At 40.8% G+C, this 20,568-nt stretch overlaps 1 protein-coding gene and 1 long non-coding RNA gene across 4 annotated transcripts in view; both read right to left on the bottom strand.

Moving 5' to 3' along the window:
• Positions 1–5,481: 5,481 nt before the first annotated feature.
• Positions 5,482–6,368, bottom strand: LOC109852006. The gene is made up of 2 exons (XR_002249959.1): positions 6,064–6,368; positions 5,482–5,825 (listed from the first exon to the last, which is right to left on the bottom strand). It is a non-coding gene; the product is annotated as an uncharacterized LOC109852006 (long non-coding RNA).
• Positions 6,369–8,725: 2,357 nt separating this feature from the next.
• Positions 8,726–20,568, bottom strand: part of LOC109852020 (protein numb) — a 47,017-nt gene continuing 35,174 nt past the window's right edge. For 2 of the 3 annotated variants that reach the window (XM_020422764.1, XM_020422762.1), the window contains 9 exons: positions 16,154–16,318; positions 15,948–16,019; positions 15,391–15,609; positions 14,891–15,077; positions 14,514–14,771; positions 14,356–14,376; positions 13,747–13,938; positions 13,157–13,662; positions 8,726–12,922 (listed from right to left, as the gene is read on the bottom strand). In XM_020422764.1, coding sequence (XP_020278353.1) covers positions 12,623–12,922; positions 13,157–13,662; positions 13,747–13,938; positions 14,356–14,376; positions 14,514–14,771; positions 14,891–15,077; positions 15,391–15,609; positions 15,948–16,019; positions 16,154–16,291 — 1,893 coding nt within the window. In that variant the 5' untranslated portion in view covers positions 16,292–16,318 and the 3' untranslated portion in view covers positions 8,726–12,622. The remainder of the gene's footprint in view (positions 12,923–13,156; positions 13,663–13,746; positions 13,939–14,355; positions 14,377–14,513; positions 14,772–14,890; positions 15,078–15,390; positions 15,610–15,947; positions 16,020–16,153; positions 16,319–20,568) is intronic. The other variant, XM_020422763.1, reaches the window with a different exon arrangement.

Genomic DNA, 20,568 nt, shown 5'->3' with positions numbered 1-20,568 from the left:
CACCTCGCGTGTCTAATGTAGGCTTAGCGCGGCGTGAGAAATACTCGGAATGCCGTCCATATTGCATGCACGCGCACACGATTTTCCTTTGATGAATGTAATCCTGTGAATACACTGCTATTTAAGGCAATTCTTGCTATTAGTTTCGAAAATTACTAATTAACCGACAAATCAGCGATTTCGTCAAGGATAACGTAAAAGTACGACATTTGTAAATTTCTCTAATGCACACACATAGTCAGCGATTCGAAATAACACAAATTTTTACATTTAAAATACACTTATGTATTTTTTTTCCAAAAAATTCAGAAAAATAGAATCGAAACATTTGATTTCATACACGGAAAATACTTTCATCATGTCACGCGTTCTGATCGTTTTATCGAATGAATTACTTTTCATTTAAAATCAAACGCTTTTGTATATTTTAAAGTTCCATTCGTAGTTTATTAAGTGTAAGCGCCTCGGTATTCTAATGACGTTCGTCACGAGGACGCGATATAATACGCCGATGAGCAGCCTCGTGCCTGTCACCATTAGTGACAAGCACGAGGCATTATAATGCTGCGTCGCCTTAACGAGACCTGTCTTTTCAAAAGTCCCTCCCCATCCTTCCTTCCTTCCTTCTATCCATCCATTCGGGAATCCCTTCTGCTGTCCGTCAACCCTCGAGAAGGATCTCCGGATTTAATGAAGCGTCGTTTAAATCGCGATACGCCATATCGGATGAAAGCGCCGCACAAATTTTCATTTGAAAAGAATCGGCGCTTTGATATTCCCGACGCGCGCGTTCGCAAGAAGGGGCCCGGAGATTTCGCGTGTATCGTGACGTGCTTGTATTATTTCCCGGAATAATTGCGCGATGCGTAATTTATATCCGGACAATCGGAAATTCAAGGGAAAATATTGCGCACTCTCGCGGGAATTATTGATACGAATTTCTCGCATTTAGCACGAATATGTGTTGCAAATTTAATCACTGTCAAGAGCACGCGTGTGAGTGTTACAAAAATATGCAATATTTGATAAATTTCAGAAATTCTCTGCATACACACACACACACACACATACGTATTGTTAATAAGATTTGCAGGCAAAATACAGATTGATAACACAGTTTGAACATACTTTCACGTGTGACTTTATGAAGTGGAAAAAAAATCAAACTCGTACGTCGCGCGGTAATGTCAAAAAGTGTACGGCAGTATTTCGGCGTTGTTGCTTTTAAGTGGCTTCTGGCGTAGCCTCTTGGGAATGCCAACTATCTCGAGGGGGCAGGTTTCCCCAGCAAGAGATCCTATTCGTAAAGACCTCTCTCGACAGCCTCGATATATATTAAATTTGCATTTTCCGCGTAATTGAGATTGCAGGTAATATATCTTCACGCACATTGTCGATTAAATTCCATTTGGCCACCGCTCACCCGTCTCTTCGGCATGCGTGGAAACGGAACGAGACAATACGGTTTGCTCAGCCACACGAGAGACTTGCTTGCCAACTACGCATCTTGAGTAACTACCGTGCAGTCTGTTGTATATCTATTAAAGAGATGGTACGAAGCAGAGAGCGAGGCAGTTGTAAACATTTGGATAGTTCGAAACGCAGCGCGCGCGGTCGCTCTACGTTCGCTTCTATCAGGCAATTGTTTCTCGATAAACAAATCCGCCGAGAACTCAATTCCCGAAATTTGACATTTGTTGCGCGGAAACTTGCCGACTAAAATACAGGAATCTATGTCACATTAGCGTCACATTACTTTTAATTAATAAGTTAAAAGTTGTTAAAGCCAACTATATTTTTATTTGATATTATTATGTTAATTAATTAAGTGATTAGTTCATCGTCTTCTGTCTTGATTTAAATCTCGAATGTGTTTATCTTCGGTAAATTCGTAAACTCGTGGAATCATCTCGCGAATTGTCGCGATTCAACGGACACGATCTCTCCATTCGTTCCTGTGCGAACTCGCCTCGCAACACGGAACGTAAGTCGCTTGTAATATCGAGCGAGACAAAATCTGTCGATCTAATTTTCGTCTTCGTTTTCCACGTCTCCGCGGCTGAAGTGTGACACCTTTCTCTTTTCTCTCTTCTGACTTCTCGAAAGAAATCTTACTACCGCTACGCGAGTCAGCGACAGATTTACCGTCGATAAAACCGCGGCTAAAACGACCAAAGTGGATGAAAGTCTTTCGCGGGGGAAACGCAAGTCTCCGTCGATTTCCGGGAACACTCCGTGACTCCCACGTGGCTCGGCGGCGTCGTCGCGAAAAGTATAACTCGTTGTCGAACGTCCGTCCGTTAGATCGACAGGTGCGTTTCCCTCTGTTTCCCTTTTTTTGCCGTTCTCCCGCGCATTTCTTCGCGTAAAAACGTTACGTTACGTCGTCGTCGTCGTCGGGGGACAAGATTGAGGGGGACGAATTGTCTCGGCGCCTCGGGACATTCGTTCTCGGAGAGCATAATTGTGTTTCTCGACCGTATTGATTGTATCTTTGAGCTGACTTGTTGCGAATGGGGCGAGTGTCTCGATAAAATTGTATTCAATATAATTCCTTCTTCAAGATTAATGAAATAACCGACAAATTGTTAGATTTAACTTGAATACGCAAAATACATACAAACGTGTGTAAACGGTGTTATAACGAGCAAAGAATTATATTTCATGAACAAAATAATATTTTGTATCAATATACAAATATCTTTGTTTTGATTAAAACTGCATAGAATTAGGCGCCACGTTTAATTAGGAATTTTACCGAAGAGATTAGGAGGATAACGAATTTAATTACAGCTTTAATTACTTAATCCTTTGAGATTCGCTCGTTTCGCAAGGAAGCCATCTGCCTGAACGACCAGCGTTCTCTCTCTTTCTCTCTCTCTCTCTCTCTCCTCTCTCTCGTGCGCTCTCCTTTAGAAATTCATATCCTTAGAGGTGTTACTTTATGTTCAAATATACTCCCGACATCTCGCACAATCTTTTAACCCTTTTTCTTTTTTAATTCGAAGTCCGCTTCTTTCAGACCCTTGAGAGAAGTTGGTCACAATTCTTTATCTGCTTGCCTATTCGCATAATGTTGTGACGGAAGGCAAAAAGAAAGCGCACGCTCTCAGATTTCTCTGTGTAGTAAAACAAAAAGTGTAGTTTGCAACTAAACAAGAATAAATACCAGAGTGATCTAATTACGTCTGATGATCTTGGTTTCTGCGCTTTCCTCCGTCTAAACGCTTTGACGTTTTACGCAATTAGCAAAGCCACGGGAACTAGCGCGCTTCAAAGAGCGTTTTATTTTATTTTTTATTTTTTTTCGGGACGCGACCGAGAAAGAACACGCGATACATGGCACAGGAACGAAGGGAACCGACCGACTCGTCCGGAAAATAACGTATCCTCCCCATTTGGTTGAATAATTGGGTCTCGCACTTTCTCGGCGTAGGCGTTTCTATCCTTTCCGCCTTGCTTTCCGCCCTCTCTCTCTCTCTCTCTCTCTCTCTCTCTCTCTCTCTCTCTCTTTCCCTTTCACCTCTCTCGAAGGAGAAACTCTCACTTTAATGCACTTATTGTTAATGCGATTCCGTCGGGTTTTCCGCCTGATGGTTACCTGCCTTTCGTTGACAACGCAACATCGTTTACCTCGCCGACGCAACGTCTACGTGCTTTTTCCGCTTTCTCTCTCATTCCGGTTCTCCACCTATATTCCAAGCCCTGTTACGCATGTCGGCGAGGAAAAAAGAAAAATTGAATTAACCACGTCGAGAGCTCGAGCATTCGCGAAAAAAATTCCCAAACAGAAAAGATGCGAATTACGCGCCTGAAAAAATGTTTTGTCCTCGCACGAACAATGATCTCTGTGATCCTCGAAAAAACTTAACAATTGACAATAAAAATACAATAGTAGCAATGAAGAAATGTAGAGAATAATAATGTGATGTAGAAAAATTCGTCGCGCCAGACACTCTATCTCTTAACGAGCATGTTTCGGTTTTGGCGTTAACTTTTGTCGTCGCGATCGTTCGATTTTTTTGTGCGAACTTGAAAGCGACCGTTCGAGTCCATGTAATACGGACTCGGTGTTGACGGTAGCGTTTTAAGCGCGGAATTCTGCTCGGAATTGAAAAAAAAAAGCGCGCGCGCGCGATAGGTGTGCGTAAAATATGTAGCGGCCACGTCGTCGGTGGGACGGAAAACGAATAAAACGGCGAAGCCCATGGGGGGGGAGGGAAAGAGGAGATCCGGTGTAAAATCGCCGGCCGACTCGCGCTTAATGACAGATAATGCGGGTATTATACGAAACGAACGATGTTCGCCATCGATCCCGATCTGCCTCGCGCGTGATTGCGTTAATCGGCTTAACGATCGCGCTGCACGCCGGCCAAACAAATTGCCCGTGAGCGACGTTTCGTCGCACATACATACCCCTCGTGCCACCCTCCCTTCTCTCGACACGACGTCAACCGCGATACCGACACGGCGGAAGAGGATTTTCCGAGTGGAGTCGCGCAGGGGAACTTGTATTGCGGCGGTTCGCCTGTAATGCATCTCAATTGTGCGTTTTTCCATCTGCGGATTTGCACCGTGCGTTTTTCACAGCCTCGCTGCGTTTGTCACTTATTGCGGTTGATTGTTTTTTTTTTTTTTTTTTTTTTTTTTTTTTTTTTTTTCTTTTTTTATTCTATTTATTGTTTTTTTGAGAGAGAGTTAATTGATTTTTTTTCTTCTATTAATCCTGTAATTGGACGCTTTCCGTTGATTAAACGAATTCGAGCGTGTCGTGCGGCGTNTTCCGAGTGGAGTCGCGCAGGGGAACTTGTATTGCGGCGGTTCGCCTGTAATGCATCTCAATTGTGCGTTTTTCCATCTGCGGATTTGCACCGTGTGTTTTTATCAACCTCTTTGCGTTTATCACTTATTGCATAAGATATTTTTTTTTTTTTTTTTTTTTTTTTTTTTTATGTTTTTCTTTTGGTATTCAATTAATTGAGCTTTTGAGAGAGAGTTAATTGATTTTTTTTCTTCTATTAATCCTGTAATTGGACGCTTTCCGTTGATTAAACGAATTCGAGCGTGTCGTGCGGCGTCTCGGCGCAGTAAGTTATATTAGCATGTACGCGTATAAGGGAATAACGTTTACGAAATTGGAACAGTGTTAAACTCCCTCGAAACTTGGCGCGCTGTTAGTTGTAAAACTCATTAGCGCCGCGGACACCAACTAATTTCGATAGAATTTCTTGGTGAGAGCGATTTGCTTGCGCGCGAGACGTACGGCTCCTGTCAAACGCCAAATGGCCGACGAAGTGTCGCGCGTCAACCGATACGTATTAAAACAATAATTACAATTGCGGTTGTCCTCAACAAAACGTTTTTTTAAGAAAAACACATCGCGTTGTGTATTAACACAAATTAAAGAACAATGAAGTTTTTGCACTGGAAACACATTTAACTCGTTTGATATTTACGACTTAACCAACAAAAAAGCGTCAATGAACAGAAATTACATTTAATGATAATTTCAACTAACTCGTTTTACAGTTGCGAGTACTTTAGAAAGTGGTCATAGATTCTTTCTCAATTGTGTGCCGAGCTTATTGTTACATAGTTCTTGAGCAGATGCTGCTAGAACACGTTGACAAATTGGTCCAGTAGCAAGGATAGCAGCTTGATCCGCCGTTCGTGTAACGAATGCAAAATCGAACACAGGAGACTGGTGGCGGTATTTTTGGTGTTGACGGGCAGCGATATGATTCTCGATCTGATCGTTTTGGGCAAGGTCCAGCAATGCATATAGTAGGTGGCGGCGGTGAGCGTTTCGGTCGCGGTCTGCACGTCTGCAAAAATAGATCCTGTTATCGTAAAAAAAAAAACGCACGTGTATGTGACGTATTCTCTCTTTTATTTAAATAAATGTGATATACAAGATTTCACTGTGGTTGTGCGCTGCTATTAAAATTGCAGTAAAAAGAAAGTATAAAAAGAATTACTCGCGTATCGACTTTACGATTATTTTTATTTTTATTCTTGTCTTTTATTCAATATTTATCTGTTTAGATGCTTGTTTGATATTACCAATGGCGGGCATAAAAGTGAGAAACAACGCCGTTTAGGAAGACTCGGTTCCGGGGGCGGACAGCCATCACTCGGACAATAAAATGGTATCGGTCTGAGGTGATAACATGGCGGGGGTAAAGAACTTGAGATATTCTTTGATGTCTCTTTGTAGATATTGTGACATGACATTTTTCTTCTTTCCGGAAAATAAAGTAACACAGAAAATAATTTCCAGTTTATATTTTTCAAAATACTTTAGTAAATTTAGAAACTTCATATGTTACATATTTTTCCAAAAGTTTTTAATATTTTGCCCAAACACGATTGACTTCATTAACAATCTTTTGTTTCAGAAAAGCAATGTTATTCATGTTGTAGGCTTTTCCCTCATATCGCATCTATTGTTGCTTCCTTTCCGCGTTGCCGATTGGTTGGTTGGTTGATCGAGTCGAATCGAATCGGTAAGATCGAGAGAGTAAATAATAACAGAAAAACGATTTTGACAGTTCGTCGTATACGTGGAGAAAATTAAAAACGTGACTAAAGTAAAGTCATTTGACAGGAAAGAGTAGAAAAACAACACGTGACTAACGTAACGTGACTGTAATTTATATTATATATAACATTAAATAATATATATTATATACAATATATTATATTATACATATATTTATAATATTCTATTTTATATTGTATTATATGTATTATATACATACTATAATAAGGTCACTGACCTCGGTCGCGCGACCTTGGCGTGGTCACTGACCTCAGCTAGGTGACCGTGGCGGGATTACTGACCTCAGTCGGATGACCGCGGCGGGGTCTCTAACTTTGGTCTCTAATCACTCACGTGATTATGGTATATATATATCCTAATAGGCAAATTGTGAAAATAGTGCACCAAAATGGCATCATGAATAACGACGATCTTGCAATGATTGCACTAAGATGATTCGCCATAACGCAACAGTTTTATGGAAATAAAATTTTGTAAATAATTTTTGTCAAAAATTGCAAAAAAGTCGGTATGTTTCTACATCTTGTAAACATTATATAGCTAAAAGTTTTTACTCAATTATTGAACAATTTCTTTTTAAAATTAATTTTGTCATTAATTTTGCCGAAATAGTATTTAGAAAATAATTTTGGAAACAACAACTACAAATATTTTATAAAAGATCAATGTTTTTACATCTATTTCCTAAAATATATCTGTTTAATTGCAAATTACAATTTTAGTGCAAGATTTCGTCACATAATTTTGGAAATGGTTTCTTATCAGGGTATATACATGTGTGTGTGTATAATATATAGATATAGAATATTATATACAATATACATATATAATATTCTCTTTTTTACTCTTTTTCTTGTCACGTGTCTTTAGTCACGTGTTGTTTTTCCATTCTCTTTTTTTTTTTTTCGAGTTTGATTTTCATGCGTTATTATATTTTCTCACATCTCTCATATGGACATCATGTGTATTATATTGTTTGTAAGACGTATATAATAGCTGTCATTGCGGTGACAGGTTGTGTTCACTGACACAACACGTTAAAATAAAAATAACAATAACGTGCGCCTAGCGCGCTTGTGTTGTGCCAATACGTATATAAAAAAGGATAATAATCATTTTTTCGGTGGTCTTGCAAATGTAAAACTAGATTTTTTGATATAACACTTTGTACAGAAATTTTTAACACTACTACATTTTGCATTGACATGTTCTTTAGATTTTTGCTGATAATCAATTATTTTATTTTTGATATACATCGCTAATTGATGATGCTACAATTATTGTGATATTTAAAAACTGGTTTTCCGGTGCAATCAAATCATTTCAGACAACAACTTGCTACTTTTTTAAATTTCGGTTCTTTGGAATAATGACAATGTGGTACGACAGGAAAATAGCAGGGCAAATAAGTGGTTCTGTAAAAAATTATCAGCGATTTCATAGATTCTTTAATCGCGCTTTTTAAATTGAAAGTATAATAATATATTTTTAAATTAAAGTATAACGTACCTGTTATCGCCGTATGTACGTTGAAATTGAACGGCAGATAGATTGGGAAACGATGACATGTTAAATACATATTTCAAGCATGAATGTTGTTGGACGCAAGATGATCGTGGAGAACAACGTGAAGCAACACTAGGTGGGTATTTTGCAAAAGCTTCTTCAAGACTCAACATATTTGAGTTTTGTTGTGTTGTATTTCAAGTATTTTGTAAAGTGCACAATGTTAATTTTGATAATTAAACAAATGTCAATGTAAAATTGTGTCACGGTTTGTGTATCTTTGTATCATTGTGAATATGGCGAGATTGTACACAACATATTGCAATTAATATCAATAATTTATTTGGCCGTGTATGTAATATGAAATAGGACAGTTAAAGTTAAGCAAACAGAGAGACTGTTGCATTAATTATTCGTTAATATATGACATTATTAATTATTAAAAATCATATGTAAAACATGAGTTGTATGTGTTGCGTTTGTACACTCTGTACTGCGTAATATCTGAGAAATATTAAAATTGTAATTATCAACAAATATATTTAATCCTGATTGAAATTTATTATTAGCGTGTTCAAAATTGTGAAAAATAGCACATCTTGAAGAGTCGAAAAGAATTCGAAGAAGGACGAGTTGACGAAATAAATGAGAGACGTGTTTCTTTTTTGATAATCACAACAGATATATATAATAAATCGTATTTTTACAGTGGCAGATACAATGTAAAATGAACAAGGATACTTTTACGAAATATACACGCATTAATTCGTACGTTGATCCAGGAATCGACCGGCGATACTATGTACAACACAACCACGGAAGCGTGCGCGATGTACTGTCCAAAGTGGCAGGCAACGCGGTTGCACTTTTTTTTTTTAATTTGGCACGCGGTGCACCTATTCACACTTGTATGCTTTTCGTTCCGGTGTCTCTTTCTAAAGTGTACGTGTGTGTGTGTGTGTGTGTGTGTGTGTGCCACAATTATCTGCCTCTCTAAGATATGCGCTCGCCAATTTCAGTCGGATGAGACACCGGAACGCGTCTTGGCTGATCTCCGCGTCTTCTCTGATGAAAAAACAACATTCAACCCCCTGCTTGCACCGTTTATAAATTACAAAACACCGAATAAATTATCAATAAAGAAGCGGAGAACAGTTCAAGATGCTGTCCCTGTCGCACCCTTTCGGTCCTTAGTCGAATAGACTGTGTGAATGAGCGTACATCGATCGAGACACGTAAAGGACAAAAAAAAACAAACAAATAAGTACATGAACGTAGTATAATATTATATAACGAATCGTTATACCGCATTATGTACACGTGTTTCATCCCGTACTTGAGAAACGTACGAGGGAATGAACGGAAGAGAGAAGAAGATGTCAGTCTGAGAGAAAAACAATAAAGTAAAATTAAAAAAAAAGAGAAAAAACGATTAAAGAAAAAAACATTGACGACACGCGTCGATTAGCGATGATCTCGCTAACAACGACCTACGTGTTTTAGTAATATTTAAGTACATTGATAATTTAACTGATGTTTTACATAAGTACCACAAGTAAATATTCAATATATCACTCCCTGTGCTGCTGTTTACAGTGTGTTTCCTACGCTCAACTTCGTTTTTCTTCGTTACCTTTTGATTTTCGGGACGGACGGAAAGCGGCTCGAAAAACCAAGTTCATTTTTTTTGCCGAACTCGTAGCGATGACGGCGTTTCTTTTGCGAAACTCGCGGTATACTCGCTGTCGTAATTATCGTTCTGTTAAACGGTTATGCGATTGCGTCCAACGCCAATCGAAGCGATTTCTAAACACGGTTTGGCCGTGTGGGAAGAAAGTTGAAGATGTTGCTGCTTCGCGTTCAACGTGAACTAAATAAAGATTGATTTTCAACAACAAACGTAAGAAAAAATCGCACAACCAAACAACGATTAATTGTGATTAGTTTTTCGGCATGTGCATCACAGGAATGTTTACGTGTACAACATATTTACGTACGTATTTGTGTTGTTCTGTTAGAATGACTGCACGAAGTCTCTCTTAAACTATTTTATTTCTAACAATAATGCAAGATGTCCGGTCGGGGCCGTAACCAAACTTTTTTTTGTAAATAAATTATAAGTTATACATTTCATATAATACAACGTTATTATACAATTTGTTGAGATAATATTGCAATCGAGCTTCTCCCCGTGCATTTTTTCTCATTGGGACCGATTTCGTCTATTCTTGTGCGACGCCTTCTTCAGTCCTCACACATACATTTGACTGTTATTGTACAAATAAAAGTCGGTCCCGATGAGAGAAAAAGACACACGGAAGCCCGACTGTACGCTTCGATTAAAACTTTATTCAGGAAGAGTTCCTCTCGTCTCATTGCGCTCCTACAGCATGAAATGTTGCTAAAATTTTGCAGGAAAATATATATATTACAGTTATATATTATTAATATTGCCACATATATTATAAATATGTAGAAATATTATACAAATTATTTTAAATGTAATATTCCATAGGTATTGCACAATATTGTGTCAATAATATGCTGCGATTACATGTCAGAAATATTATAAGATGTATTCTTTGACAATATCCTGTATCTAAACTAAATTATAACAAGTACGACGGTGGATTTGTATGATTATAGCATCAATGTTGCGGAAATATTGTATCTACAATATATTTCGAAATACATCAGCATCATCGTTGCGGAGGAACATATGCTTCTGGAAGCGGACGTACTTAATATCCACATTGTGACAATCTTTCAGGAATATTGCATTCCATTCTTGTGTAAAATAATATTCTTGCGACGTTTCAGCAATATTTCGCGCTGTAGGAGCGGAGTCGCCGGCTCAATGACCTCCGCGATTTCTCTCTGCAATTTCATATACCTAATTCTATGTACAATGCATACACACACGCCTCAGTGATTTCTCCTTGAATATATATATCTCCCTTGTCGACGTTTTATCCTCAATCCGTTTTGAAAAACCGAAAGTGCAGCCGTTTTTAGCTTGAAAGACAGAAAGCTGCGAGACGCAATACTGACATATCTCACGGGATACTATCAATTACTACGTGGAACCTATAGGAAATCCTCCTCGCTACGACGTACACCGTCGACCGCGATCGGATCGTAGATACGAGCTCGCACACCGAGGACCGGCTCAGCCAACGATTTTCACAAATTTATTATTGCAGAGCGGAAGCACCGTCGCGCGCTAAAGTCGTTCTAGTGCGAGAAATTTCTCTCTGCCTTTCTATGACTCTACGTCATCATATCGTCATCATCATATTCCGCGGTCCTCGGTCTGTTTTACGGTAAATGCAACACGCGCGACCGTGTGTTATAATAGACAACGATAGTATAAGACGTACTTGTCTTTTTGCTAACCTTCAACAACTAATATTTACTTAATTAATCTATGAGTGTTTTTTTTCTTTCTGCCTGTTATACGGCACGATAGAGTTTTTGGAACCCGAGCTCACGATCGTTCGTCATTTCTTCGCTTTCGTCGCGACGACTTTGAGCAAGTTCCTCACGATCGTACGTCGCAATCCGCGTTTCGACCCTGTTCTGCTTAAGTACTGGCCACTTCGCGCGTTCGATATCACAGTCACGCTGATGTTGACATTCTTTTCTGATCGCGTTTCACGTCTGACAAGACGTGTCTCATGCGCACTCATGCTTACCTGAGCCGGGTGAGCCCGCCGGAAATGCAAGTTTTTCCCTCTCTTTTGAAAGGAAGGTACGATTTATTATCTCGCGCCTCGCGATCCAGATCGTGAATAGGACCGCGAAGCGCAAACTACACTATGTACTTCTTTCGTTTTTTTTTTTTTTAAAAAAAAAGAAAAAACAGTAAGGTGCAGTGTAATCTTGGGTGCGTACAATTTCGTTTTTTTTTTTTGTTTTTTTTTTGTTTTTTTTCTTCATGCAGAAAACGACGATAACCGCTCGGGGTTCGAGCCTAACTCTACGCAAGATAATTGGGATATCCAATTGCGACATCGCGTGACAGACATTTAGGTATAATTATCGGCGTCGAGGCCGAGGAGTTTTGTCGCATGCTTCGCGACATCTATTGCTTACTCTCGATCGACATCTATTATTACTGGTGCGTGAAACTTTGTGTCCCTCTTTTGCTTTGTGTGTCACGTCATCCGGACGTCTGCTTTATGCGTGTTGTTTATTTATTTTTTGTTTTTAATCTTTATTCTTACTGAGGTCGTTAAGGCTGTGTGCGCGTATACTTATCTACCTATAAAGTATTCTGCTGATATTTTTGTGCTGGTTCAGTTCGCTGCTACCGTCGTTGCTACTTCCGCCGACAAGAAAAACCGTCGTTTCTGCTTCGCCCCCGAGCTACCTTCAATCTCTTTCCCTTCTCTCGGAGACGCGTGTCCGCGATCGTGTTAAGAGACTGCGATCGGTACGGAGACACGCGGCTCACGTGTAATACTTTCGATCGTGCGCGGGGTCGAAGCGCGAGCGGGCGTGCTATGTGCTCGAACGGAAATACTTGGCGACGCTGTTAATGAACTCCTGACGCTACAACTGCACCTGGAACGCCTGCGTTGCGTTCGGCATAATGAAGGGATTCGTCGTGCTCGCCTGTCGCAGATTCCGGGCGGCGATCTCCGCCCATTCAACGTCAAACGGATCGGACGGTCCACTCCTGGAAGCCTGGCCGCTCATCGCGGCCGAGCCGAGCGAGAGTGCTCTCGCGTGAAGAGGGGGTGCACGCCGTGGACTGGTCTGCTGCGGCACCGGTGACGGCACGGAGCTGGTTATGCTACCCAACCATTGTTCCGGTTTTGGTAAACCGGCTGCGGTGGAAAGCGGCTGTACCTGTTGAATGGAGAAACTCGTGAGAAGAGACGACGTCGCGGTCGGCAATGTAATCTGCGTTGATCTTGCGGAACACAATGAGAAAAACAGGAAAAAAACTTCTTTTCTGCAACGTGGAATGCAAAAAGAGTTTGCGTATTTTTTTTAAACATACGTAAGTAAAGTTTTAAACAATTTAAATTGAGAAATACATTTTTCAACTCTACGTGAATATACAACGTTCGACTCTCTTACCAAAGACGTTGGGATACCGGTTGTCGATGAGACTGGAACGACGTCGGTCGAGGTGGACAATGCCGATGAAACGGACGCCACGCTCGTAGTGGGGGAACTCGTTTTCGGAGTTATCACTGAGTTTATCGGAATGGGCGATCTGTTCACGGCCGACGTGGATGTATTTCCTAAAGACGAGGACGTAGAACCCGTGCTGAAAGCGGGACTCGCCGCCGACGGCGGTGGCGTGCCGAAGGCACCCACACTCGAGGAGACAGGTGCCGGTGTGCTCATAACGACCGGAGTGGGCGCGTTCGTTCTTGGAAGAACGGGACTCAAGTTGCTTGTCTTTAGAATGGGCGTGAGCCTGTGATTCGACGCGAGAACGGGAGATGCCGATTCCTGCCAGCTGGGCCCGACGTGGTTCAGACTACTGAGCTCGTCGTTCTTGTTGTCGTTGTTGTTGTTGTTGTTGATACCGGGATTGCTTTGCAGTTTTATCTCATCCAACGAGCTGCTACTCGTTACTAAAGAAAAACGCAAATTGCTTAGTTAGGATGTGCTGCAAATAATTAATAGAGCGAAGATCAGTGTCACGTTTTGCTCTGTACCTGGAGGAGAGCTAGTAGTGGTAGAGCTGGTGAAAAGCTGCTTGCCGACGTTGCTCGAGGTAGGCTGAGATAATTGTGGCATTGGTCCGAAGTCGTCGCTGCTCGAGAGCAGAGAAAGCCCTCGAGAAAGCTGCTGACACATCGCGGAGACGCTATCCTGACCGCCCGGAGATATTTCTGGTATTGGGCTCACTACGAAGAAGCAGAGAGATCGCGTTTAATTCGATATATTCAGCGCGCAGCTTTAGAACGTCACAACGGGGTGCAGGAACGCATGCTGCATAATGCATGCCACGGGAATATAATTGGAATGAAAAGTACGAGACGGAGGTACGTAGAATGTGGCGTTAAATATCTTTAACAAGCAAGAGCAAAAACACATCGGGGTAAGTAAAAGTGTACAAGGGGATAATATCGCGGGGAGGGGGGGAGAAGAAAGAGAGAGAGAGAAAGTTCTATCTACATGCTTGCGCGGTGTCGTCAAACCAGTTTTTATGTCTGTTAAATGTAACCGTACGCGCGAAGTATTGTATTGTACGGAAAAAACCAACATGTTTTTGGGGGGGTACATCAAAGAGCAAGCAAGAATAACAGAATAGAAATAATGACCTTCGTCATATCCCTCGAACTCTGTTATGAAAACGAAGAAACATATCGTTATTCAGTAATCATATTGATTACATTTAATATTTTAACCATTTTTCCTTCGCTCGTTGATTGTTTATCACTCTTACAAATAAAAATAAAAATAAGATGCGAATACTTACCTGGAGGTTTCAAAGGTACAATATGCGAGAGGGCTGAAGGCATTCGCGACAAGTCCGTTGGCTCGAGACTGTGACTACGTGTGCGTTCGAGGTTGCTAGGAAGATCATTAACTCGCAGACTGAGTTGCCTCTTGAATGGAGATGCTTGATTAAGCTGCGTGAAACCTCGGAAGGAACCCTGTCGCTCTAACATAGACGGAGTGGCGTGCGGCCTTTCGATTGCGAAGGGATTGAATACTTGCTTAACCGGAGGAACATCTGAAACGTAAATTATTTAAAGTATTGAAAAAATTTTTAATATACTATTTTATATTTATACAAAATGATATAAAACATAGAAAATCTTTTTCAAAAAAACGATAATACACGTGACTCACCTACTGCACGATCGCGCGATTCCTGCAATCGCTCGGTAAGACTCGGTTGCCTAAAGCTGCCGCTTCTCGTGAAGGTGGAAGTCTTCGAGTCGAAAGTCATTGTAACTCCACATTCCTTGTCTCGTCGTTGTTTTCTCTCCAGACATGCGGCAAAAGCGCAGCCCACTGCATGACTCAATCGTTCCCCCTTGAGATGATGCAAAAATTTCATCCGTTAAGGAAGTATCGTCTCTCGATAACCATATAAAAGAATCTTTCTCAGAAAATATTAGAATATCCAATTTATTTTGGATTTTTTTTTTTTTTTGTAAAAACACATCAAATATGTTTATTCCTTTTGTGAAATAATCTCTGCCATATCGTTTGATGCTACATATTCTCAATTCAAATAACGTACCAACGAATTCACCCCTTATCGACGGAGCGAAACATCCCTCGCGTACCGCACAGATAATCTGATACATCCCCTCGAATAAGGGATGAAAAGGTATCTAACTTACCGATTCCTTCAACGCTAAAAATCCATGACACATCCATCGTCTTGTCGTGCCGTCTCTGCAGATGTAACTGAATCCTTTCTCGTGATTTCTGTCGGGCGCGCAGAACGAAACTTTCTCGATCGTCTGATCGACGATCAATCCCTTCGTCTCATCCTCTACGACTCGCAGACCGTCGCCAGATACGTGAAGCACCGCGCGCACGGGCCTTCGTCTCGAGTTCTGGAAATTCAGTACAAAATACCTCACTCGAAAATGCTCGAATCGCCCTCTGACCTTCGGAACGGCTCAGGCGCCGATTTATTTTCAGCTACTTGGTGTCAATGTCGACTCTTTATAAGCGCAAACCGCGCTAAAAATAACCGAGGCGAAAGACTTGGAGAGAACACGACGTGGCAAACTTTCGCGAAGCTTACGAAACTTTCTTCAATCTTTTTAACGTGAAGAAAGCGACGGAAGCCTATCAAAAAGTTGTTTTTGTCAAAAAGCTGTGCTGGTCTTCAACTAATTTACAGATGTATCAATTTTTCAAGAAATATTTTTGTTTGAAGTATACTCACTCGAAGAACCTTCAGAGCCTCCTCGCAGACCTGCATACCTCTCGACTCGAACACCTCCACACATCCCAGGTACTGTACACAGAAATATTAATAAATTAATTAACAAGTACATATGTAAATTATACCCATTGTAAATAAATACATAAATAAATTTTTTTTATCTCCGTTAAAGAGTTAAATAAATAAATTCGGGTGCGGAGTTTTACCTTAACGTGAAAAGCGCATGTAGCCGAACGCACAGCACTCTCATCAGCTTGCCACTGATGAGGCTTGCTAGACTCGGGCACGTGAGGGTCTTTCCGCCGGCGGAAGCTGTCCCGGAAGCTCCGTCGAAGCCTGTCCATCCTTTTCCCCGGCGACCTCTCGCGCTTCTGTAACAACGAAGAGAAAAAAATTCCTAATTTATCTTCTGTGATTCGCGTAGTTCAAGCGGCATTAACTAAGGGACTCTCCCCCGAGAGTGGCGACGGATCAACCGCCCATGACGGATGGACGTAGGGTCGGCCTGATGTCTAGTCATAAAATGTGAAATGAAAATTGCGAGATTCACGTAAGATATTATCTAGTGATGAAATTACAGAGAGACGAAAGAAAGTGGTTATAATCTAAATTTATAAGATAAAAAAGGTGAATCGTGTAATTTATGTAATTTTATGTTATTTTAACTTAACTCGTTTGTAAAATCAATAAAATAATTTAATTTTCTTTTCTTGATAAATATAAGAATTTTTCCGCGAGTAAACAAGTTAACTCTCGAAATAGAACCGAATGTTATTGTAATAATGTCAAACGTAACAATGCCGCAAAGTCGTAGAAAATGACTGCAAGTCAAATTAGCTGGAAAATCTCGAAGTGACATCGGGGCAGCGAGAGAAAACATCTTCATCGCTCGTAATTGTCTCCTGATAAGGGTTCGACGACCAGGTAATCAGTCAAGGCAATTCTGCGAATTCTCAGAGGACGCGTCCGAGGGAGATCCTCCCGGCGGATTAGTTGTCGAACCGAGCTTGAGAAAATGTCCGCGGCGGAGCGGCCAGTGTCTGGCGCGACCGTTGCGCAAAGTCGCCGGCTCGACAAAGCCCTGTGATCGAATCTTGAGACCCGTTCCCAAAGAATCTTTTATATCGGAACCCTCCTCCGGTCTCTCCCCTAATGTCGACCGCGAATCTACCCTTCGAATCGTCGGCACCCCTAAAGAGCTGGTCGACAGATCGAAAGCGCAGAGACGTTATAAGGAGAACCTTCCGTTCTCCGAGTTTTTCTCCCCTTTTTCGTTTCGTCGACGTTTCCCTCTAGCTTTTCCTTTCGCTATCCGCGAAATTAATTAATCGGCCTTGTGTCACCTGACTAAACGCACATTATCACGTCGTAATTTTTCCGAACCATTTAAAAGGAGATAAGTTAAATAAGACCAAAAAAATTCGTTTTATAAACAAATTTTACGGAAACAAATTGTTGAAAAACAAATCATTTGACGTAACTATGGTCTTCGTCACATTGCGCATCGCATCGAAGTACATCTCATGTGTACATGTGCAAACTCTTTGTTCAACAGAGAGCTCGCGAATTGACGTTGAGTAATTATTCCGTTGAAATCTGACGAAATACCGATGAATGTGTGACGTTTCCTCCCCTGGTAATTTCGAATAATTATACAGCGCCGATTAATCCTCTTGGGCTGCTACACTCGCTCAAAGTAATCATAAATAACGAATTTCGAACAATCAGGAATTACCATTTCGAAATGGGATTTTGTGTCACATGTGTTACGCAATATCGATTTTCGAATGTGGCGCACTGTGATATTCTAATTTCCGATACGTATACACACGATATTCTGACGTCAAATGTTTGATCAAATATTTACAAAATGTACCGACATCGTTTTGAATCCTCGTATTAAAACATATTTTTAATATATCAAAGAGTCCACGTCAAATTCACGCGGTAACAAAATCCGAGAGAGAAAGAGTTTCTCTCGAAATGTTGAAATTTTCATTTCGGCGCGCACGAAGTGTATAATAGATTAAAAAATACCTCTCGTTGAAATATAAGCGGTTTTTAACCATGCTCCGTTATCACTCGCACGTGTTCGCGCAGCGCATCTGGGTCGTATCAAAATTCCAGAGTAAGTGACATCGCGCATCATGTGATATGCGTATGTGTGCGTGTGCGTGTGTGTATGTGTGTGTGCGGAAGCCGCGATGGATAACCAGATATCTATCAAGTGCAGTGCGCCACGCTGTTACGGTCGAACATAATTAGAACTTTATCGAGTTAGTTTACGAACCTATCAGATAATTCAAAATCGCGATAATAAACGCGAGTAACAGACTCGTATAGGTCGCCGCAGATACGAGCTTACGGGACACACATTAATTTCCGCAAGCCCGTAACCGACCACCACATCTGTTCGCGGAAAATTGAGAAACGTTTAACAAACGATTTCAACCGTCGTTAACGCGAACGTGTTAATGATTATTCATAGCTCGCCAAGGTCATTATAACACATGTGAAAGATAACTCGCAACAATAGTCGTTTTAACTAACATATGTCAAAATACTTTACACATATTTTTATAAAACAGTGCAAAAAGACGAGAATAATATTCTAACGAATATCTTAACAAGCTGTCAAAAGTAAGAGTTAATGTTCGCAGAATTTAGTTAGCGCGCGCGCGTGTATTTTATAAAAAAAAAAAACTTCCATATCGAGAGAACATTTTGTGTGTGAAATGTTTCCATCTCTAAAGCTGACATTAGCCGACATGTGATTTAGTAAAAATTGGTACACTCGTAAACCGTTTCTCGACACGCATACGTATCGAGAATGCATAAATTTTCAGAAAATAGAAATTCCACAGATGCATCCACCGCCAATTTCGTCTGATGCGAGAGTTCGGGTATATGTATGTTTTTCTACTTTTCTTCATTTCTGACATCGACAATAATTTAGACAAACTATTGGCTTTCTCTCAAAACTCTTAAACTACGAGAGCGCGTTGACCTAGCTTCACACGATAATAAATATTGGTCGAAGTATCTAAACGCGTCCCCTACGCGACCGTGTCTTCACCTCTGGTCGTGACACATGAGAACGGTTTTTTTTCACAAGAGGGACGTGTTTTAAATTCGGTTCCCATTTAAATTCCTAGATATATTCTCACGAGAACACATCTAGAACGTGTCTTATATGTATTTTGGGCATACGAACTAGCGTGCATAAATTATCGAACCGTGAATCTTAAATAGAGTGTGAAGGTATTTTCTTATTGCGCGTAAAGAAAAACGAACGTTTTTAGATGTTTACCAATTTGACGCGCAAACTCCGTGTTTTTAAAATAAAAATCGACGCGTAATAATCCGAGGTGCTCTATTATTTTAAGATCGAGGCCAGACGTGTACGCAAGCATCTTCTATAAAGGATATGATTTGCTCGTTTAAACGTCACTTTCACCTCAGCGACTGCATATCGCAACCGCGCGATTGCCGGCAATCGAAACAGAAATGAGAAAACCTGGATGTTAGATTGTATCGATCAGTCATCAATCCAAAGAAACTAACAGAAAGCTAGAAGGTGGTTTTGTTTGTAAAATTGTCGAGTGTACAGAAAAAAATTCTTACAATAACGTTATAATTAACGTTTCCTAACAAAATAAAAAATAGTTTTTCCGTGCTGCAACGAATGCGATCAGTGATATATCGGCAAAACGCATTCTCCGTGCACCACCGCATGTTATAAATAACCGCTTCTGGATTGGCTTTTAAAGGAGATATGTATGAAAAATAAACACACGTTCTTTTTTAATTCCTAATTAATTATGTACATGTATTCCCTCTTATTTTCGCCATATCTGGATTAGCGCGCGAGAGTTAATGCGAAGGCATTTAAAGAAAAATCAAACAACTTCGATATACACATCACGTGCGAGACGATTCGCAGAAAATTGTCGAGTGACCATATAAGCGCAGCCGCGCGAACTTACTTGGGTCCGCATGGGTAACATTACGTCAAGCGATGAAGAAAATTGCAGATAATCGTCTCTCTCTTTCGTAGTAGAAATTTATTATACATGATGAAGAGACACGCTCCAAACTTGGATGTAACGTAATAGCGCGAGAATTGGTCTTGATTACAATATTTCCATGGAATATTTCGTGCATGTTTTCTCCCAATGCGGATTACAAAACGGCTATCGAGCAAGTGTGCCGACAAGATGATCGCAGAAATGACTCACGAGGTTATCGTCGCGTCAAGAGCGCTTTTGCATTAAGGGATATTAATGTATTAGACCGCGCTCTTTCTCTCTCTGTGGAGAACAGATTTTAGATTACACCTCACGTGTCCGTCGTGAAGGATCATCGATAGAGCGGGCTTTGCCACGCGCGAGTAGCTGATCTTCGTTATTTTTTTTTTGTGCCAGACACCACCTCTCCTCGTGGAAACGATCGCATCTGGGATCACGTGCTCGATTAAAATAATATGGTCGAATGAAAATAATGGAACCCTCTCGCGCGTGCGACCCGCGCCTGTGTCCGGGTTATCACCACGATGACCGGCTAATGGCTAAAACGTGCGAAAGTAAGCGCTCTCGACGCAATCGGATTAGCGGGGACTGTT

Source organism: Pseudomyrmex gracilis, unplaced genomic scaffold, assembly GCF_002006095.1.
Source record: "Pseudomyrmex gracilis isolate BER0280 unplaced genomic scaffold, ASM200609v1 scaffold_23, whole genome shotgun sequence".
Classification (NCBI taxonomy): Eukaryota; Metazoa; Arthropoda; class Insecta; order Hymenoptera; family Formicidae; genus Pseudomyrmex; species Pseudomyrmex gracilis.
The sequence above is the reverse complement of the archived record's forward strand: the minus strand, read 5'-3'. Positions and strand labels throughout refer to the sequence as shown.